General features: G+C 35.0%; 1 protein-coding gene across 1 annotated transcript in view; it reads left to right on the forward strand.

Moving 5' to 3' along the window:
* The window catches only part of LOC143677244 (CUB and sushi domain-containing protein 1-like), a 379,701-nt gene extending 370,335 nt beyond the window's left edge, over positions 1 to 9,366 (forward strand). Inside the window, exon 2 of the mRNA XM_077152992.1 lies at positions 9,081 to 9,366. Coding sequence (XP_077009107.1) covers positions 9,081 to 9,301 — 221 coding nt within the window. The 3' untranslated portion in view covers positions 9,302 to 9,366. The remainder of the gene's footprint in view (positions 1 to 9,080) is intronic.
* Positions 9,367 to 24,315: the final 14,949 nt, after the last annotated feature.

Genomic DNA, 24,315 nt, shown 5'->3' on the forward strand with positions numbered 1-24,315 from the left:
GGATTGGTCCTGGCCCAGGGTAGAAAGTTGTTTTGCACTGAGGAGTAGTTTTAGAAATTCAATTTGATTAATTTGTCTCTTTTCAGTTTTAGAAAAGTGCCCCACCCCGATGCAGAATATCCAGCTGCCTATAATGGCCTATAACAATTTTCATTAAATAAGCTTTGTTTTTGAGAACTGTTGTAGGGCTGCAGAAAACTTATGTAGAAAGTACAGTGTTCACATATACCCACATATACATTGTTTTTATTCCATTATTATTATTATTATTTGTTGTTGTTGTTTTTTCATAGGCAGGCACCGGGAATCGAACCCGAGTCTTCAGAATGGCAGGCGAGAACTCTGCCTGCTGAGCCATCAGGGCTTGCCCTTTTTTCCTTATTATTAACTTTTTGAATCAATATGATAAACTTGTTACAATTGATAAACTAGTATTATTACACTCTAATTACTAACTAAACTCCATAGTTTATTTTATGGTTCATTCTCTGTGTTCTCTGGTTCTATGTGTTGTGTTTTGTTTTGCTTTTAATTAGAGAAATTATGAGTTTACAGAAAAATTATGCATAAAATACATGGTTCCCATTTATCATCCTATTAACAACTCACATTTATGTGGTACCTTTGCTTCAATTGGTGAAAGCACATTTTAATAATTGTACTATTAACTATAACCTGTGGTTTAACTAAGCGTATACTGTGCTGTGCAATTCTTTGGATTTTAGTTTTTACTTATATTTTAGTTTCTAAATATTTTTATTGTCAATCCTAACAAACATACAAACATTCTTTATATACAAATATTCTGTACGTGGTGTACAATCAATGGCTCAAAATATTGTCACATAGTTGTGTATTCATCACCATCATCATTTTTTTTGAACATCTGCAACTCTCCAGCAAAAGAAATAAAAAAGAAAAAAACTCGTACATGCCATACCCCTTATCCCTCTTTCCTCTCTCATAGACCACTAGTATTTCAATCTACTCAATTTATTTTAACCTTTGTTCCCCCTATTATTTATTTTTTTAATCCATATTTTTTACTCATCTATCCATACCCTAGACTAAAGGAGAATCAGACACGTGGTTTTCACATTCACACAATCACATTGTAAAAGCTATATCATTATGCAATCATCTTTAAGATACATGGCCACTGGAACACAGCTCTACAGTTTCTGGTACTTCCCCCTCTAACCACTCCAATATACCATAAACTAAAAAGGGCATATCTACATAATGCATAAGAATAACCTCCAGGATAACCTCTAGACTCTGTTTGAAATCTCTCAGCCACTGACACTTAACTTTGTCTCATTTCTGTCTTCCTCCTTTTAGTCGAGAAGGTTTTTGCAATCCCTTGATGCTGAGTCCAAGCTCATCCCAGGATTTCTGTCCCACATTGCCAGGGAGGTTTATACCCCTGGGAGTCATGTCCCACATAGAAGGGGAGAGCAGTGAGTTTACTTGCCATGTAGGCTTAGAGAGAGAGAGGTCACATCTGAGCAACAAAAGAGTTCTCTGGGGGTGAGTCTTATGCCTAATTAAAAAAAAAAAAACTTTTTAAATTGTATAATATAACATATATACAGAGCAAAGAAAGAAAAAAGCAATAGTTTTCAAGGCACTCTTCAACAAGTAGTTACAGGATGGATCCCAGAGATTGTCAAGGGCTATACCATACCATCATGTCAGATTTTTCCTTCTAGCTGCCCCAGAATATAGGAGGCTAGAAGGAATAATTTTTTTTATCATCACAATCAACTTTTTTTTCTTCTTTTGTGAAAAATAACATAAATACAAAAAAGCAATAAATTTCAAAGCACAGCACCACAATTATTTCTAGGTCTGATTTCAAAGTTTGGTATGGATTACAATTCCTCAATTTTAGATTTTTACTTCTAGCTACTCTAAGATACTGAAAACTAAAAGAAATATGATTTAGTGATTCAGCAATCATATTCATTTGTTAAACTCTACCTTCTCTGCATAACTCCACCATCACCTTTGATCTTTCGATCCCACTCTTTAGGTTTCTTTGGGCTATGGCCATGCTAACTTTTTCACGTTGGAAGGGACTGTCAATAGTGTGGGATAGGGAGATGGAACTAACTGATGTTCTGGAGATGCTGGGCCCGCTACGTTTCAGGACTTATCTATTCCAGGGACCCATCTAGAGATTGTAGGTTTCTAGAAAGTTACCCTGGTGCATGAAACCTTTGTAGAATATTATATATTGCCCTAGGGGCTCTTTAGGACTGGCTGGAATGGTTTTGATTGGGGTTAGTCTCTATTTTTATTCCAGTAACATATATACAACCTAATATTTCCCCTTTTAACCACATTCAAATGTATAATACAGTCTATTAATTACATTCACAATATTGTGCTACCATCCCCAACACCTATTATTAAAACTGCTCTATCATCCCAAATAGAAACTGCACATTTTTTTTTTTTTTTTTTTTTTTTTTTTTTTTTTTAAAGGAAAGACAGAGAGAAGGAAGGAAGGATAGAAGGAAGGAAGGAAGGAAGAAAGGGAAACATCTTTAAACATTTTCTGGTTTTATTGTATTCTGTTTCTCCGTTTTTGTTACATGGGCTGGGGCCGGGAATCGAACCGAGGTCCTCCGGCATAGCAGGCAAGCACTTTGCCCGCTGAGCCACCGCGGCCCGCCCAGAAACTGCACATTTTAAGTCTTAACTCTCTATCCCTTATTCCCACCCCTTCCCCGGCAACCTGTATTCTGGATTCTGACTCTCTGAGTTTGCTTTCTAATTATTTCATGCCAGTGAGGTCATACAATATCTGTCACTTTGTGTCTGGTTTATTTTGCTAATGCCTTCAAGGTTTAGCCATTCTGCTGCATATATCAAACGTCATTCTTTTTATAGCAAAATAATATCCCATTGTCTGTATACATCACATTTTGTTTACCCAAACATTAGTCAGTGAACACCTGGGTCATTTCTATCTTTGGCAATTGTGAATAATGCCTCTGCAAATATCGGTATGCAAATTCTGTTTGAGTCCCTGCTTTCAATATTTTTAGTATATGCATAGAAGTGGGATTGTCACATCACATGGTAATTCCATACTATACTTTCCATGGAACTGCCAAACTGTATCCCACAAAAGTTGCACCATTTTACATTGCCATCAGCAATGAATGAGTGTTCTTATTTCTCCACAGCTTTAATGACATCCATTCTAGTGGGTGTGATATGGCGTCTCATTATGGTTTTTATTTGCATTTCCCTAATGAGTAACAATATTGAACATCTTTTCATGTTGCCTTTTAGCCCTTTGTACAGCCTCTCTGTAGAAAGCCTTTGCCCATTTTTAAATAGGTTGTTTGCCTTTTGGTTTAGAAGGATTTCTTTATGTATTCTGAATATTAAACCCTTATTGCATGTGGTTTCCAAATAATTTTGCTTATTGTATTAGTCGTTATTTTACTTTCATGGTAAAGTCATTTGATGCATAAAAGTTTCTTTCTTTAATTTTAATGAACTCCCATTTATATATTTTTTCATCCAGTTCCCCAGTATCATTTATTGAAGAAACTATTATTTCTCATTTAGTGGTCATGGCTCCCTTGTTAAAAAATCATTTGTCCATAAAGCTGCAGGTTGTTTTCCAAACCCTCAATTCTATTCCAATGGCCTGTATGTCTGTCCTTGTTCCATGCTGTTTTGATTACTGGGACCTTGTAATAACTTTTAAGATAAGAAGTGTGAGTCCTCTAACGTCATCCTTCCCTTTCAAAATGGCTTTGACTATTGAGACTCCCTCATCTTCCCATGTAGTAGAACATTGCTGTGTTTCTGATAATAGAGGGAAAGTTTTTAGTCTTTCACATTAAGTAGGTATCAGCTATTGGCTTTTCATATACGACCTTTATCAAGTTGAGGAAATTTCCTTCTATTCCTAGTTTTCTAAATTTTTTTTACAAGAAGCTCCGCTGGATTTTGTCAAATGCCTTTTCTGCATCAATCGAGATGATCATGTGTTTAATTTTTTCTTCATTCTGTTACTATGGCAGATTTCATTAACTGATTTTCTTATAGTGAACTACCCTTGTATACCTGGGATATATCCCTCCTATTCATGGTATATAATTCTTTTAATCTGCTGTTGGATTTAGTTTCCTAGTACTTTTTTTGTATGTTTTTGCATCCGTATTAATGAAAGATATTGATCTGTAATTTTTTCTTATGGCAACTTCATTTGACTTGGGTACAAGTAGAACGAATTAGGGAGTGGTCTCTCCTCTCCAATTTTTTGGAAGGGTTTGAGCAGGATTAGTATAAATGCTTTTTGTAATATTTGGTAAAATTCCCCTATAAAGCCATCTGGACTTGGGCTTTTCTTTTTTGGGAAGATATTGATTACAGACACAGTTTCCTTAATAGTTTTTCATCTGTTGAGATCTCCTATTTTTTCTTAGGTCAGTACCGCTAGTTGTTGTGTTCCTAGAAATTTGTCCATGTCTTCCAGGTCACCTCATTTGTTGGCATACAGTTGTTCATAGTATCTTCTTATAGACCTTTTTATTTCAGTGGGGTCAGTGGTAATGTCCACCTTTTCATTTCTGATTTAATCATTTGCGGTTCTTCTCTTTTTTCTTTGTCAGTTGATTTTATATCAATTTTTTAATGTCAACTTTATTGATCTTTTCAAAGAACCAAATTTTGATTTTGTTGATTCTGGTTATTTTCTTATTCTTTAATTCATTTGTCTCCACTCCAATCTTTGCTATTTTTTCCTTCTGTTTGCTTTGTGTTCACTTTACTATTATTTTTATAGTTCTTCCAATTTTGAAATGTGTCTCTGATTTAATATCATTCTTCTTTTTTAACATAAGCATTTGCATCTATAAGTTTCCCTCAGCACTTCCTTAGTGACATTCCTTTACTTTTGAAAATTTTCATTTTCATTCACCTCAAGATATTTCCTAATATCCCTTATGCTTTCATGTTTGTGTCCTCTGGGCTTCTCGAATGTGAATATTCATTCTGGGCTATGTTTGAGAAGTTTTCTGTCATTATTTTATTAAATATTCCATCTTCCCTTTTCTCTCTTCCTTCTCCTTCTGATACTCCCATAATATGTATATTGGTATGGTGTTCTAGAGGAGTTTTAGGTTATTTTCAGTTTTTATAATGCTTCATAATGCTTTCTAAAGCATTTCAATTGTCTTGCCTTCTAGTTCACTGATTCTTTCCTCTGCCACTTCAATCTGCTATTGAAAACCTTCCTGTGAATTTTTCATTTGTTATTATGGTCTTCACCTCCAGTAATTCTTTTTGGTTCCTTTCTTAAAATTCTTCACACTTTATTGAGGCTCTCATATTGTTCATTCATTGCTTTTATTACATTTTATTTCTCTCTGCATTTTCCTCCATCTCCTTGAGTACATTAGCTGGCTTTCTGATATCCTTTAGGTCTTTCTCTTTGCTTTCATTCATCTCCTTGAGCACTGTCATGGTTAGGGACAGGTGTCAACTTGGCCAAGTTGTGGTACCTGTTCATCTGATTGGGCAATCGCTGGCCTGTCTGTTGCAATGAGGACATTTCATAGGATTAGGTCATGATCACGTCAGCTACATCCACAGCTGATTCCATTTGTAATCAGCCAAAGGGGAGTGTCTTCTGCAATTAGTGATGCTAAATGCAATCATGGGAAGCCTTTTAAGGAGGACTCAGAGGAGACAGTTTCCATTCCTGCTTTGGCTGGTGAGCCTCTCCTGTGGAGTTCATCCAGGCCATCCATTGGAGTCATCGGCTTTGCAGCCTGCCCTGTGGATTTTGGACTCTGCGTTCTTACGGTCACGTGAGACACTTTCATAAATTTTATATTTGCAAGTGTTCCCTGTTGATTCTGTTTCTCTAGAGAACCCTAACTAATACAAGCACAATGAAGAACATTTTTAGCTCTCACTCTTCTCTGGATGCTGTAGAGTGTTCTTCTATTGGAGTACAGAGTTTCAAAACGGTTGATTCAGACAGCTCCTGCCTGATGACAAGTTATTCTGGTAGAGAGACTGATTTCTGGAGTTTCCTATTCTGCCATCTTCCCACAATTCCCTCCATTTTATTTTCTTTTGTGTTACTTTTTTCTTATTGATTTTTGAAGGCTATTCATTATATTATGACTATGTGACCTGTTGAAATAAGTATTACAAATAACTTTTATCCTTTGGATTGCCTTTTTATTCTTTTTATAATTACTACCTCTTGTGTTTTATTTAAGAAATCTTTGCTTATTGCAAAGTTGCAAAGACATTTTTAATGCTTTCATGCTATTTTCTTCTGGAAGCTTCATTGCTTTGCATTTTGGTCAATAATTTATCCAGAATTGATTTTTGTATGTATTGTGACTTTAGAATCAATATTTTTTCTTTCAATTTGGAATCCAGTTGACCTAGAACTATTTGTTGACAATAACATCTTTTCTCCACTTCATTGCAGTATATCCTTTGTTATAAATCAGGTGTTGTTTCTTTGTGGATTGTTTTCTTGGCTCTCCATTCTGTTCATTTGGTTATTTTTTCTAGGTTTGCACCAACCTAGATGCTGTCAATTTCTTTAAGTTCATAATAAATTGTGATGTTGAATGTCATATGATATCCAGTTTTGCTCTTGTTTTTCAAGGTTTTCTTGGATATTCTCAGTTCAGAAAAATTAAAGCAAAACCTATAAATATTTTAAATCTTCCCAGCTGATTGTAATGTGCAGCCAAGGTTTGGAATCACTTGTCTAGGAGTTTTGAATGAGGTCCCAAGTTTCTAACAGGGCCTGTTGTAAAGTTTATACATGGATCTAATATGATTTAGTTTGCAAAATGTGTTGTACAATTTGGTACCTTAAATATAGCCTGACTGCTATTCCTTGGGAAAAAAATCTTAAAATGTAATAATTTGGTTGGGTATGATGGGTCTTTACCAGTATTTACTTTTCAGCTGACATTTTCTGTTGTAGTTATTTTTCTCCTCATTTTTCTGCCCTTCAGTTTATTATCAATGCTTCACTTTTCTGATTTACTGTAAAGCAAGACACTCAAGACATCAAAACACCAGAGCTTTAATATTTACTTGTTACAATGTTATTATTAGATTTAAATTGAGTAGAAAGGCACTTCTTACTATTCTGTTGTTTTAAACTCACAAATGTCTTTCTTCAACTTTTTTATTAAGATTCAACAAACTCCCACAAGCATTTGATACTTTAAGAAAGACTTGAGCTCTGAGATATGCTATTAAGAAATATTTTTTCAAAATATAAAAAGTTGTTGGAAATAATTTTCCATTTGTAGTTCAACAATGAAAGCTGAGATAATACTTGTGTTCAAATATTTAATCTATTGCAATAATTGAGTCTACCCAGGTCCCTTTAATACTTTCTTAATATTCTTAGTGTCAAAACTTTTATATACATTTAATAGTATTAAATATTTAAAATACATTGGTGGGAAATAGCCAGATTAAGAAGGAATAAAACATGGCAAACCATTTCTAGGAGCTCCTTAATAGCTAACTTCAGGCAAACAAAAGGATAATTTTAGTAGAAATTATTTTGTTCCCTTACATGATAGTAATCTTTATGGTTAAAATAATTTTAATGCATTCCTCAAGATAGTTCAAAAATGCATCTATCCTGACCTTAGCCTTCACTTTTTTTCTTTCACTCTTATTGATCCAAGCATAGCCACAGCAGGTCGACTATTAGAGTTGAATAAAAATTAAACAACTGTAAGGATCAAATTAACATGTTACTAAAAGTTTTGGTACAGAATGAAGTAGTACAGGGAGGTGAAAAAAGAACAAATAAGTAGGGCATTACTGAGCAAAGATAGGTGGATGAAGAATCAGAAATAGAGAAGGAGATATTTGGGTGAGAGTGAAAAGGAAAGGATTTTATATCGTCTAGTGGGAAGAACAGAACTGGGTGTGTGGATGTTACCAATCTTCCAAAAGCTGTCCTTTCAGCAGGAGATCCCTGTAGATGTACTGAGGTCTGCACTTGACTGAAGGAAAGTTTTAGTTGGAACTTCCCCTTGTCATGGAGTTATCAAAAGATGACCATTAGAATCCATACCCAAAATCTTGGGGAACTTGTACCATCAGCAGAGACTACCCGGAAATACCCTCCTGGTACTTTCCAACATCACCATTAACTCTTCCCCGTGACTGAAGGTATATGTCTTTGGTGTCATCATGTGGCTCTTTGGTTCTGGGAATAAGCTGAGTTCCACCTGTTTAAGGGAAGTTATAATGGGAGGGGTGAGGAAAGTGTGAGAGAGCCTACAAACCTGCTTAAGGAAGGCTAAAACACTTAAACTCTATTTTTTCTTTAATTTCTCCCATTACTTCTGTATATACTTTCCCTTCTCCCCCATCCATTAAATCCTACCTATCAGATAGAAGGCATCATCAATCCTAATGTTTCTGCGCTGTTCTTCATTTTGAGCATTGCTTAACTTCTCTTGTCCAACTAGATGAGCTTTCTGTGGCCTTCTTTTACTCTTCCCAAAATAGGACTAGCCAGTGGGGGCGCAAATCAATAGGTTTGCATATTGACCATGATTTTACCTAACTATTCATATTACTGCATATCATAGTTATTGGATATATTAATATGTGTGCTTATGGATGTGGTTTGTTAACATTTGTTTTATATCTGTAAATTTAGCTTCCCCCATCAAGGAATTCATGGGCAGTATTTTCAGCATGTTCTCTACAGATAGTCAATACCAACTGTATTCCAGATATATGGAAGTCTGATATTGATAAAACTATATTTGAAAATGACAGAAAACAAACTTCCCAATTATGTAATATGGGTGCCCAAAGTGGTGTATTTTCTTTACTCTTACTCTTTTGCTTTTGTTGTTCTCTCCCTATCTTTCAGCACTGGAGAACACTGTTGTGGCTTATCATCCAATACTTGTGCATTCAGATTAAAAAAATTATAAAAATTGTCCAGAACGGTTAGAGAATAAAAAGTCATGGATTAAAGACAAGCTAAAATAGTATGTCTTTTTTTAAAATTTTTTTTATGTTCTTTGTTTCAGGTCAGAACTGTGGAGGCTTAGTGCAGGGTCCAAATGGTACCATTGAGAGCCCAGGATTTCCTCATGGTTACCCGAACTACGCTAACTGCACCTGGATCATTATCACAGGAGAACGCAATAGGATACAATTGTCATTTCATACGTTTGCTCTTGAAGAAGATTTTGATATTTTATCTGTTTATGATGGACAGCCCCAACAAGGGAATTTAAAAGTGAGGTAAAGTATCATGTCATGATATTATAGATTAGACACTCAGAGTCTGAAGTTGACTTAGTATTAATATTTGAATTGAACGATCAGTATGGGAAAACTTAGCTATTATAAATAAAAATTAGACTACAGGTTTGTACCAAAATGTCCATTTTTTTCATTGCTTAAATGCATGCTTTCCTATTGGAAGCAATTATTGACTTCATATGCAGATATCAAATTGTTCCAGATTGGTAATATGGTATCGGCAAGGTAATTATATCTAAATTATGATTTAGATAAACTTATAATGCACCATTGTTTTTAAGCAGCCATGGATTTGAGAGAAAAAGCACAAAGATAATTCCATGAGTACAATTAAAAAAGCAACAAGGGAACCTTTATCTTGTCTGAAAATATATTCACTCTAAAGAACACAGGAGGTGGGAGAGAATGACAGCATTAAAGAATTTGCAGTATCTGAAGATATTTTTGGATAACCCAATCATGATATAGTCTATTCTCCATGCTGCATTTGGTTTGCTCATTATATATTATCATTACCATGAAAAGTATTTCCGGGGTTACATTCTTTTCTCACAACCACCACCAAAAAAAAGTATCTGTACAACCGTATCTCTCACTATTTTTTAATTTGGCAAAGAAAAGAGGAGCATCCTTTTAAGAAAATGTGATTTGGGTGGGCCACGGTGGCTCAGCAGGCAAGAATGCTTGCCTGCCATGCCAGAGGACCCGGGTTCAATTCCCTGTCCTGCCCATGTAAAAAAAAAAAAAATGTAATTTGCCTCAATTAAATTGGTGCACATTTAAATTATGTGGTGCACACATAAATACATATCCAGACATACACAAACCAACCATTTATGCTCTGGATTTCAAATCTGTCCTTAACACAAGTTTATGTTTTGCCAGCATATGAAGACTTGTAGGAAAGTTGACAGTAGACAGAAGCAATTTTGCTCCTTAAATAGAGAAAATAGTACTGATATTTATGTTAACAATAGTACATAGAAAAAGCATACGGTTCTTTCATGATTTTGTGGTATATGAAAAAATCTGTAATAACTAGAAAAATATATAATTTTATGTGTATGTGTAGTTAATATATTAATATATTAATTATATAGGTAATATATATTAATGCATGTCATATAAATACATTAATATATTGCATTAATATAGTAAATGTTTATGCAGTTTTCTATAGTGGTCTTCTAACTTCTTCTGAGTCATTTACAATATCTGCTCTCTGTTTTTAGAAACATTTTGTAATTTGGTTTTTCTGTCATATATTGGACATTGGTGTCTTTTTTCCAAATCAGTTAGTTGAAATCTCTTTCTCCTTGTGTAATATTTACATTCCTACATTTGGATGTTTGATCAAAGGATTTATATAATCCTTGAAAAATTGATGCAAGTTTTTTTGTTCACATTTAAATATTAGTTGTTTGCTAGTGTTTTATTCCCAATTATTGACATTACTAGAAAATAGTAGCATATTGTAATAATAATAGAAAGAATTTTAGAGAAACTGGAAAGAGTTATGGCAAAAAGAGGAAGTAGGGAAACCAGTTTACTTAAAGATCAGTGCATATGGGTCTTCATTAAAAATAATTCTTGGGTTGGCCACGGTGGCTCAGCAGGCAGAATTCTCGCCTGCCATGCTGGAGACCTGGGTTCTATTTCCGGTGCCTGCCCATACAAAAAATCATCATCATCATAATAATAATTCTTTAATTTTTCTTTTAAAAACAAACTAGTAAATATACACACTACTCCCATTTTCCTATAATTCTACTGCATAAAGTAAAACTTTGTTATGTTTGGTTGATTACCTGTTTGTAAACAACTTGCTGTCCTCTTATGTGCTTATAGTGATGCTATGATCATTTTATATTTTAGCAATATGAAGTCTAGAAAAGAGAATTTCTGCTATTTTCAGTATTATAACAGGGCACACTTCCAGTAAATTGTGAAAAAATTTACATCTATACTTCAGAAAGCTTTCTGAACATTAATATGGTATAGGTATAGCATAATGGGTCTTTTATTTACTTAGATTTTTTACTAGAGAAAGCAAGGGAGCATGATAAGAAAAAGACTATTTGTCTTTTATGAGTTACTCCATTAACTACAATTTTTCACTTGAGGGAGAAAAAACATATGTCAGATTTCTGACTGTTTCTTGCCATGTGTATGATGTAATATAAACTCTTTAGTTTAAAACAATACTTTCATCTATTATTAATTTTATAATTTTTCCTTCTGCCTCCACACTCAGAAAACCTTTTTTTTGAGTGTGTGGGGGGGACAAAAGTGGCTCTTCTAGGTTTCATACCACGAATAGGCAAAACATACCACAAATAGAAATCTACCATGATGACTGAGTGCTATCAAAAATCTTTCTAATATAAAAATTTGAATAAATAGTGATGTGAAAATGAAAACTGAGTATTATTAGGTATCATATATTTCTAGGCCTGCCATTACAAAATGCTAAAAGCTACATGGCTTTAATCAACAGAAATTTATTTTCTCAGTTCTAGAGAGTAAAATTCTGAAATCAAGGTGTCATGAAGCCATGTTTCTTCTGAAACTTGTAGGAAAGCATCCTTCCTTGTCATTTCTGGTATTTGCTAGAAATCTTCAGTCTTCCATGGCTTATAGACTCATCTTACTTTAAGGTCACATGGTATCTTCCTTGTGTCTGTCTGTGTCTTCTCTCTGTAATCCAGTTTGACCTCATTTTAACTAATCACATCTTCAAAGACCCTACTTCTAAATAAGGTTACGTTCTTGGGACCAGGGATTAAGAATTAAACTTATCTTTTGGGGGGAACAAATTTCAGCCTGTGACATTGGAATATGAAAATGTTCCAGTACTTCAGTATCAATTGAATGGAATGTCATTCTTAAATAGCCTCATGTTTTAATTAAGCTTGGGTGGGACTATATTTCTTGGTTGTGCTATTTCTTTTCCCATTATGTCTAGGAACAGTTGTTTATTGCTCAAATACAATTAACTAACAACATTTACAGCAGCTCTAGAATTCAAAAGAAGTATACTTTTGTGAGAGGATTGAAATATCAAGCTACTGATCCATTGAGCTGTCACAAAGTTATTACTTATAACTATCACGGTCTATTGTTATTTTACAGCTATACAAAAGCTGTTTTTAGTTACTCGAAATGTGTGCTAACTAAAAAAGAATAATGGTTGCTTTGTTAAGCAACTTGAGAACTGTTTTTCATTATAAAGAAATTTCTTGTTTAACCACAGTAAAGGAATTTTATTAATAGACTTAGGAGGGTATGGATTTAATCTTCAGGTAACAAACAAAACATAAAACATAAAGTTTAGAATTATCGATATTCACATTGTAACTTGCACATTGACTAGGAATGCATTATTTATGAAATATAAACAAAATTATATTTTAATTTTAATTTAATTTTAAAAAGTTAATGTACTTAATGGGAAATTTATGTTGCCATCTTGGATTATTTTCATAATATGAACACGCAAAAACACATATGATTTGGGCCTCCATTAATAAGTTGAATTTTAATACATGGGCATTTAGAGTTAAATTAAGACTTCTCCTAGTTAAGCACAAGAGAAAGGATTTGCCTAAAGTTAGAAATAATAAATCTTCTCTTTGATTTATCTAGAAGTAAAACTACAGTTCTTTATTGATTTTTATGAACTGTTGGATTAACACTATTTTCACAATTACTGGTCTTTATTGACTCTGTACATTCCTTTGCTCCTGAAATCTCCACACAAATCCTACGATAATTAGTCATCAAATCTTAAATTTTAAAATTTGCAACATCTCTCCTTTAACCACCCCTTTTTGGACTCTCAGTGACTCCTAGCAATGGACCCTGGTCTGTGAGAGAATTCATTTGGGATTGACCAATACAATAACATTCCTACATCTAGGCTCATTTCCAACCTATCCTGAAACTTTTGCTGCAGTCCTACCATGTCAATCCTTTGTTCTATATTGTCTATAAGATAAGCATTTCAAGCAAACTTGACCCTCATATTCAGAGAATACTACAATCTGACTTTTACTTACATTTCTGGACTTCAGACTCTCAGATTTGTTCCCCTGTGAAAAATTTCTTATCTAGTTGAATGGATTTACAGGTCATTCCTTGATTTGACCTTGTAAGAGAATACACTTATCTTCTTTGCTACCCTGCCCCTCCCTCTTCTTATCGAAATGTTTTCCATCTTTCAAAATCCAATACATATTATGTATATTTCAGGAAAACTTTCCTGTGTACTGAAATTTGAAAAAACAACTTTCTTATTCCCTGAACTTTTCCACTATTTGTTACTTATATCATCTTGAAGCACATGCTTCTTTGAAGTCATGCCTGCTCTGAAGTTGCCTCTTATTAGGGTTTGTATATCTTTGGTCAACTATACTCTGAGGCTAAGAAAATTGTCATAAATGTGTCTTCTTTTGTATTGATAAATGTATTTATTTTCAAATGGCTAATACATCCTTGTGGGATTTAAAAATGTTCCTGATTGAATGTCTCTCATCACTGATTAATGTGTATGTAGCTCATTCCTTAATATTATCCTCTTCTTTAAACAACAGGAATTATTTTTCCAGTGTATATAATTGTTGTCCTACAGATATTTTCTAAATTTGTTATAGAATTTGTATTTGTCCTAAAATGAGAAAACAATTGAAGTTGGTTGAACTATTATTTTTGCAGTTTGCTAGAGAGGAGGAGAAACCAATTAAATCAGAGGTTCTGGGATGGCATTTTGGTCTGGACATTGAAATATATATAATTCTTTCCTCCCCTAGGAAATTTTAATATGCAGCTCAGACTGAGAACAACTATATATAGATCTGCAAAACATGCTGTTTACAAAACTCATATTTGTTCACGAAAGTGATTAAACTGCTAGTAATTAGAACTCTTGGAGATAAAACAAAAAAGCATTTAAGGGAAATAACAAGAACTATGACTACAATACTAGAAACAAGTTTTGTTTTTTCTTTGTTATTTTCAATTCTCACTAAAGAAAACCATATAAAAAGCTGTATAAAAATGGCTATATTTAAGGGTGGGCTGCGGTGGCTCAGCCGGCAGAGTACTTGCCTGCCATGCCTGAAGACCCAGGTTCGATCCCTGGTCCTGAGCCACTGTGGCCCACCCCTTGGCCATTCTTAAAGTAGTATAATATATTAATATGGTCAGAGAAGCCTTTTGAGTATTCAAACAGTATACATGTAGGGAAGAATATTCCAATAGCTCCCAATTCTAGCAAATTTATCTTATATGATTATGAATTTAAGAGTTGACTACAAAATCCATTTTTAGCAGACAAATATCATTTGTGTTTTTTGGTCATAGAGACCTGAGAGTAGACTCAAATTTTATAAAATATAAAATCTTACTGCTTATAACAAATTAATGTATTGGATCATATATTTTAGCAGTAGTATGGAAAATGCAAATACTGAAAAGATATTTTCTAAGTGTTTCTTTGAACAATACACATAATTCAGAAATCATGAAGGAATTGAGTAACAAATTTGACTTCCAAAATTTAAGACCCAAAAGATCATTGAAAACTGAGAAAAACTATTTGTTTTAGATATGAAAGAAGAACTAATTTCTTCAATTTTATGGTCTGTTTGCAGATCTATAAAGAAATAAATAATTCAACTGAAAAGTGGCTAAAATATGAATGGGAAGTTTAAAGCAAATAAATTAAGGACAATAAAAATTGTAAATATAAATTAAAACAGTATAGCAATATGTCATTTTTCTGAATCGAAAAGTAAAATTTTAGTAATGCCCAGAGTTGTTGATGGTATGTGAAAAATGACTTTATATCCTGTTGGTATTATTAAGTACTGCTTTGTTATTTGGATGGAGACTTTAAAATTTATCTTAAATTTTAACAAATATATAAACCTTCATTCAGCAAGGCTATGTTAGCAATTTTAAAATATACCTTCAAATATGACAAAATACATGCAAAAGGATGTTTATTGATGTATCCCCAAGATAGCCACATTTCTACCAATAAGAGACTAGCTTAAAATTTACAATAGGCGTGTAATTCAATGCAGCCAATAAAAATAATGAATGAGCTCTTTATTTGCAGGTGTGAAAAATCTCTTAGATATGTTATAGTAAAATATAAGCAGTATTAGAGTATCCAGTTTCTTTCAAGATTCTTATTCTCCTTTAACAATCTACATGTAATGGCAATAAAACATGATCAATGGAATTGTGGATGATGGTGGAGCCTCAGGAATTCTTACTTTTATATAATTTCAGTACATTGTAGTGATTTAGGTGGGGGGCTATGGGCAAAGCGTGTCCAACCCAGCTTGAGGGATCGAAGAGGACTTCCTGTCAGCCAATGTAATTACTAATAAAGAAAAATATTGTCTTTTATCCAGAGAAAGGAAGGTTGTTTTAGTATCCCTGGTAGACCAGAGATTGGGGAAAGTTTTTTTTTTTTTTTAGCAAGTAAGCCTAGTTTGTCTTTGTAATCCTTGCATAGGTAGGAATACCCAATTCTATCTTTATCCCTGTATCTATTGCCATCTTTCCATCTATATCTATATCTATGCCTATATTAGTGTTTCTCAAGTGCTGGTGATCTTATGCCCCAAAAGATTTTTAACAATGTCTGGACACATTTTTAGTTATCACAACAAGGTGGGGGATGAGAATTCTTAGCAGCATCTAAACGCAGAATCTAGGGTTGCTGCTAACCATTCTGCATTCCCACATAAAGAATTATCTTGACACTTATAAAAGTGCCAAGGGTGAAAGACCCTGATTTACAGCAGTATCTATCTATCTATCTATCTATTTATCTATCTATCTATCTATCTATCTATCTATCTATCTATCTAATCTATTGAAATGGTGTGTTCTGTGTAAATGATAAAGCTGAAAACAGGTAAAATATAAAGAGTTGATGTTGAGAGGTTGTTGCATCTCTGCCTTGTAGGGTAGTGAGGCACAATCTGATTAATTGCAAGATTAATTGAAGTGACCAGAAATGAGAGGTGTGTAATCTGGAGTCATGTCAACAAGGGAGTGGGTTGTGTAATCAAATTTTATCAAGAATTAGTTTTGCAATTGCTCTCAAAAAATTATTGTTTTCATTCTTGGTTTCTGGGAAAGGAACTTACAGAAAGTGTCAAAAAGTCAGTATGATATTAATTGATTTTTATTATCCTTCCTCAAGGTAGTAAATCTTAATTTTTAAAAAAAATGACTTACTGGGAAACTATCCATACTAATAAGCAGTACAGAGCTATAAATGATCAGATTTCCTAGAATTTCCAGAATTTTAGATCAACTTTACACATATGATCAGTTTTTGTATTTGAATGATTGTTTTATGGCTGAGTTTTATTGTTAAGTTTTAATGTTTTGAGAACAGAGCCTATGTTGATTTATCCTTCTTTTCCCACAGTATTTAAACGTTTAATATACAGTAAGGAAATTAATTTTAATCAAATAAATGTTTATAAGTTGTTTACAAATAATTTTTAAAAAGAATTAATGTGGGGGTGCAAGGGTAGTTCAGTGGTAGAATTCTCGCTTGCCATGGGGGAGACCCGGGTTCGATACCCAGTCCATGCACTTCCCAAAAAACGAACAAGCAAAACAAACAAAAACCAAATGAACAAAAACTCAACAAATGATGCTGCAATAATGGGATACTCACACAGAAAAATAATGAAATGTGACCTCGCCATGCAGCATACAAAAAAAAAAAAGAATGAATGCTATATGCAAAAATGTGGGCACAATATACTTTCAATTCATAAACATTTTTTAAATGGATAGACTATTACTTAGAATCTGAAATGATTTTTCATGTTATCATGCCAAATACATTCATCTATCCTTTTGCATATAAATATGATGCATATTTTTGGATCTTAATGTACTAACAATAATCAAACAGACTATTAAACGGAATCTTGCTTTAAACTTTTGGGAAATTGCTGCTATTTTGGTGTAATTTTTCTCTTCAGGACTTTTATGTTTGCATATTTATCCAATCATTAGTATTTTAAAATGTTTATGTAAGCAATTAACATATTTACAGGCCAAATCCTTTCACACTTAAGAAATTCTTTCAAATAAGTGTTCTGTAGGCAGAAATATCGTTACCTCTTTCCTGAACCTCAGTTTTCTTCTTCCTTACCTCTCCCCTTTCTTACCTTCTAAAACTTGAAATCTTAACTAAAACAGAATTCAGAAATACACCAACAGCTTCAATGTTTGTAGGCAAATGCGAATAACAAGGTTTCTTTGGTGCATCCGTGCCCTGAGTGGTGGGGGATAGTGGGAAGGGAGGGGTCTTTACATTTAAGTGCAGAGCAAACCCTGCGGGAATGAACTTCCTTGGAGTTGATCAGAAGCCCTGCCCTCTCTCACCTTGACCCGGGATCACTAACCCTAATTGGATTTCCCTGGCTTCATGCCCTGTGTCCAGCTCTTGTTCGTGACTCTCACAACTAAGCCACTTTAAGATGAGACATATTTATCTCTTAACATTATTTTCAGCACAATTTCACAAACTAGAAGACTGTATTGATCCCACACTAGATGCTTAATTAGAAGGCTTAAGGTTATGGCTATTGTTTGACTACCACTTCCATATACTTTATAACCACCATTAATTACTTTTTCCTTTAGAAATCACCAGCATTCAAAATTGTGTGGCTGGCTACCAGCTTCAGGGAAGCAATTCCCCAGTGAACAGGAATTCGATTTGAGAGGGAGAATCAGAGATGAGCAGGAAAGAACACAAGTTGCATGTTTCATGCAACCTATAACATTTCAACAAAAGAGAAAAATTGAGAAAAATGAAATGGCCTTCTGAAAACTTCTAAAATAGTCTTCTTAAAGGGAACAGCTTCTCAATTTTCCACAGTTCCTCCATGGAATTTTCTTTAATCATAATATCAGGTTTTGCACATCCATGATGATCCCATCAACAATGAACCAAGCTTGTCTTTGTTATGATACAGATACATTAATTATTAATTACTACATTTTTATGATTAGGTTTAAAGTTTTTCACACTTTATCTGCCCATACAATAGAAAATATTTTAGATTAATTATTTCTCAAAAGCATATACTTGATATAAGTAGGGATTTGTGGTTGTAGTTTTTGTTTTCATCTTGTAGAGTTAGACTAAGGTTTGGAGGTGAGGAGGAAGTGTTATGTAATTTACACGGTGGAAAAATTTTGAGTATTTGCTATTGTTGCTGTTTACACGTGATGCCCATTAAAAGCAGACATTGTCAAGAGTTCAGTGCTTTAAAATGTAATGTATGTTGTGCACAAAAGTGATCAAGATCAAAAGTGGTGGGTTCTCTTCCTGATGCACTTAAATGACCAATTCCTGAGACACCAGGGTTTCAAAGAGAGAAATAATTTATTGCTAGGCATGAAGCAAAAGATCAGACTATCAGCCTAAAAATCTATCTCTCCAAACTGCAGTAATACTGATAGATTTATAGGATCAAAAGAGGGGCAGGTTTTATGATAATGAGCACAACAGCTCCAGGTGATATAATTAGAGTTGATCTAATTACTGAGCATGTGCAGACTGACCACATGCTTAGCCAAAGAGCATTTGTTAGAAAATGGCAGCCTTAATATGATGATGGGTGAATTTTTTAGAATTATAATATAGGTCACTATATAGGTTAAAGTCTAAGTTATTGCACATGTCAGGCAGGCCTATTTTGGTTACATCTATCTCCTTCTATCAAGATAGCCGTGAGGGGGTCCAAGATGGCGGCTTAGTAAGGTATGTGCGTCTTAGTTTCTCCTCCAAAGCAACTACTAGGCGAACTGAAACAGTGCAGAACAGCTCCCGGGGCCACGGCAGGGAATGGACACACAGCGTACCCGTCTGGACTGGCTAGTCTGACTGTGAGACTCGGCTGCGGTGAGATCCCCGAGCGGCGCGTGATTTCCCGAGCAGCGGCAGCTGTGGCGGCCGGAGCTCCTCCCTCCCTCCTTCCCGGGCCAGCTGAGAGTCTCGGAGAGGCAAGTTTCCCAAGCAGAGGCGGCCGGCGCCCCTCTTTTGCGGGCGGCTTCCTGGTCCGGCTACGCATCTCGGATCAGAGGGCTACCCAAGCCGCGGTGGCCCTCCCCTGCGGGCGGCTTCCTGGTCCGGTAGGGAATTCCCCAGGCCGCGGCCAGTGACCGACGCCCTTCCCCCGCGGGTGACTTCCAGGTCCGGTGGCGAATTCCCTGGGCCCGCTGCGGCCGGCGACCAGCCACAGGGTCCCCTCAAGCCGCGGCGGCTGATGCCCCCACCACGCGCGGCCCCCGGAACCAACGGAGAGAATTGGATCGGAAATCCCCAGGCCGCGGAGATCGGTGACCAGGGGGATCCCTTCCAAACACGTGAGACAAACATGTGCCACGAGCGCCACCTACTGGGCAGGATAAGAAAAACAGAACCCAGAGATTTCACAGAAAAATCTTACAACCTTGTTGGGTCCGACACCCAGGAAAATCTGACTAAATGCCCAGATGCCAGCAGCAGAAGATAATGGTTCACACTCAGCAGATTGAGAATATGGCCCAGTCAAAGGAACAAACCAATAGTTCAAATGAGATACAAGAGCTGAGACAACTAATGCTGAATATACGAACAGAAATGGAAAACCTCTTCAAAAATGAAATCGATAAATTGAGGGAGGACATGAAGAAGACATGGGCTGAACATAAAGAAGAAATAGAAAAACTGAAAAAAACAAATCACAGAACTTATGGAAGTGAAGGATAAAGTAGAAAAGATGGAAAAAACAATGGATACCTATAATGATAGATTTAAAGAGACAGAAGATAGAATTAGTGATTTGGAGGATGGAACTTCTGAATTCCAAAAAGAAACAGAAACCATCAGGAAAAGAATGGAAAAATTTGAACAGGGTATCAGGGAACTCAAGGACAATATGAACCGCACAAATATACGTGTTGTGGGTGTCCCAGAAGGAGAAGAGAAGGGAAAAGGAGGAGAACAACTAATGGAAGAAAGTATCACTGAAAATTTCCCAACTCTTATGAAAGACCTAAAATTACAGATCCAAGAATTGCAGCACACCCCAAAGAGATTAGACCCAAATAGGCGTTCTCCAAGACACTTACTAGTTAGAATGTCAGAGGTCAAAGAGAAAGAGAGGATCTTGAAAGCAGCAAGAGAAAAACAATCCATCACATACAAGGGAAACCCAATAAGACTATGTGTAGATTTCTCAGCAGAAACCATGGAGGCTAGAAGACAGTGGGATGATATATTTAAATTACTAAAAGAGAAAAACTGCCAACCAAGACTCCTATATCCAGCAAAATTGTCCTTCAAAAATGAGGGAGAAATTAAAACATTCTCAGACAAAAAGTCACTAAGAGAATTTGTGACCAAGAGACGAGGTCTGCAAGAAATACTAAAGGGAGCACTAGAGTCAGATACAAAAAGACAGAAGAGAGAGGTATGGAGAAGAGTGTAGAAAGAAGGAAAATCAGATATGATATATATAATACAAAAGGCAAAATGTTAGAGGAAAATATTATCCAAACAGTAATAACACTAAATGTTAATGGACTGAATTCCCCAATCAAAAGACATAGATTGGCAGAATGGATTAAAAAACAGGATCCTTCTATATGCTGTCTACAGGAAACACATCTTAGACCCAAAGATAAACATAGGTTAAAAGTGAAAGGTTGGGAAAAGATATTTCATGCAAATAACAACCAGAAAATAGCAGGAGTGGCTATACTAATATCCAACAAATTAGACTTCAAATGTAAAGCAGTTAAAAGAGACAAAGAAGGACACTATATACTAATAAAAGGAAAAATTAAACAAGAAGACATAACAATCATAAATATTTACGCACCAAACCAGAATGCCCCAAAATACGTGAGGAATACACTGCAAACACTGAAAGGGGAAATAGACTCATATACCATAATAGTTGGAGACTTCAATTCCCCACTCTCATCAATAGACAGAACATCTAGACAGAGGATCAATAAAGAAATAGAGAATCTGAATATTACTATAAATGAGCTAGACTTAACAGACATTTATAGGACACTACATCCCACAACAGCAGGATACACCTTTTTCTCAAGTGCTCATGGATCATTCTCAAAGATAGACCATATGCTGGGTCACAAAGCAAGTCTTAACAAATTTAAAAAGATTGAAATCATACACAACACTTTCTCGGATCATAAAGGAATGAAGTTGGAAATCAATAATAGGCGGAGTGCCAGAAAATTCACAAATACGTGGAGGCTCAACAACACACTCCTAAACAACAAGTGGGTCAAAGAAGAAATTGCTAGAGAAATTAGCAAATACCTCGAGGAGAATGAAAATGAAAACACAACATATCAAAACTCATGGGATGCAGCAAAGGCAGTGCTAAGAGGGAAATTTATTGCCCTAAATGCCTATATCAGAAAAGAAGAAAAGGCAAAAATGCAGGAATTAACTGTCCACTTGGAAGAACTGGAGAAAGAACAGCAAACTAATCCTAAAGCAAGCAAAAGGAAAGAAATAACAAAGATTAGAGCAGAAATAAATGAAATTGAAAACATGAAAACAATAGAGAAAATCAATAAGACCAGAAGTTGGTTCTATGAGAAAATCAATAAGATTGCTGGGCCCTTAGCAAGATTGACAAAAGAAGAAGAGAGAGGATGCAAATAAATAAGATGAGAAATGGAAGAGGAGACATAACTACTGACCTCACAGAAATAAAGGAGGTAATAACAGGATACTATGAACAACTTTACGCTAATAAATACAACAATTTAGATGAAATGGACGGGTTCCTGGAAAGACATGAACAACCAACTTTGACTCAAGAAGAAATAGATGACCTCAACAAACCAATCACAAGTAAAGAAATTGAATTAGTCATTCAAAAGCTTCCTAAAAAGAAAAGTCCAGGACCAGACGGCTTCACATCTGAATTCTATCAAACATTCCAGAAAGAATTAGTACCAACTCTCCTCAAACTCTTCAAAAAAATCAAAGTGGAGGGAAAACTACCTAATTCATTCTATGAAGCCAACATCACCCTCATACCAAAACCAGGGAAAGATATTACAAAAAAAGAAAACTACAGGCCAATCTCTCTAATGAATATAGATGCAAAAATCCTCAATAAAATTCTAGCAAATCGTATCCAACAACACATTCAACGAATTATACATCATGACCAAGTAGGATTCATCCCAGGTATGCAAATATGGTTCAACATAAGAAAATCAATTAATGTAATACACCATATCAACAAATCAAAGCAGAAAAATCACATGATCATCTCAATTGATGCAGAGAAGGCATTTGACAAGATTCAACATCCTTTCCTGTTGAAAACACTTCAAAGGATAGGAATACAAGGGAACTTCCTTAAAAAGATAGAGGGAATATATGAAAAACCCACAGCTAATATCATCCTTAATGGGGAAAAATTGAAAACTTTCCCCCTAAGATCAGGAACAAGACAAGGATGTCCACTATCACCAGTATTATTCAACATTGTGTTGGAGGTTCTAGCCAGAGCAATTAGACAAGAAAAAGAAATACAAGGCATCAAAATTGGAAAGGAAGAAGTAAAACTATCACTGTTTGCAGACGATATGATACTATACGTCAAAAACCCGGAAAAATCCACAACAAAACTACTAGAGCTAATAAATGAGTACAGCAAAGTAGCAGGTTACAAGATCAACATTCAAAAATCTGTAGCATTTCTATACACTAGCAATGAACAAGCGGAGGGGGAAATCAAGAAACGAATCCCATTTACAGTTGCAACTAAAAGAATAAAATACCTAGGAATAAATTTAACTAAAGAGACAAAAAACCTATATAAAGAAAACTACAAAAAACTGCTAAAAGAAATCACAGAAGACCTAAATAGATGGAAGGGCATACTGTGTTCATGGATTGGAAGACTAAATATAGTTAAGATGTCAATCCTACCTAAATTGATTTACAGATTCAATGCAATACCAATCAAAATCCCAACAACTTATATTTCAGAAATAGAAAAACCAATAAGCAAATTTATCTGGAAGGGCAGGGTGCCCCGAATTGCTAAAAACATCTTGAGGAAAAAAAACCAAGCTGGAGGTCTTGCACTGCCTGACTTTAAGGCATATTATGAAGCCACAGTGGTCAAAACAGCATGGTATTGGCATAAAGATAGATATATCGACCAATGGAATCAAATAGAGTGCTCAGATATAGACCGTCTCATCTATGGACATTTGATCTTTGATAAGGCAGTCAAGCCAACTCACCTGGGATAGAACAGTCTCTTCTATAAATGGTGCCTAGAGAACTGGATATCCATATGCAAAAGAATGAAAGAAGACCCATATCTTACACCCTACACAAAAGTTAACTCAATGCATCAAAGATCTAAACATTAGGTCTAAGACCATAAAACAGTTAGAGGAAAATGTAGGGAGATATCTTATGAATCTTACAATTGGAGGCAGTTTTATGGACCTTAAACCTAAAGCAAGAGCACTGAAGAAGGAAATAAATAAATGGGAACTCCTCAAAATTAAATACTTTTGTGCATCAAAGAACTTCATCAAGAAAGTAGAAAGACAGCCTACACAATGGGAAACAATATTTGGAAACGACATATCAGATAAAGGTCCAGTATCCAGAATTTATAAAGAGATTGTTCAACTCAACAACAAAAAGACAGCCAACCCAATTACAAAATGGGAAAAAGACTTGAATAGACACCTCTCAGAGGAGGAAATACAAATGGCCAAAAAGCACATGAAGAGATGCTCAATTTCCCTGGCCATTAGAGAAATGCAAATCAAAACCACAATGAGATATCATCTCACACCCACCAGAATGGCCATTATCAACAAAACAGAAAATGACAAGTGCTGGAGAGGATACGGTGAAAGAGGCACACTTATCCACTGTTG

Source organism: Tamandua tetradactyla, chromosome 3 (genome assembly GCF_023851605.1).
Source record: "Tamandua tetradactyla isolate mTamTet1 chromosome 3, mTamTet1.pri, whole genome shotgun sequence".
Lineage (NCBI taxonomy): Eukaryota > Metazoa > Chordata > Mammalia > Pilosa > Myrmecophagidae > Tamandua > Tamandua tetradactyla.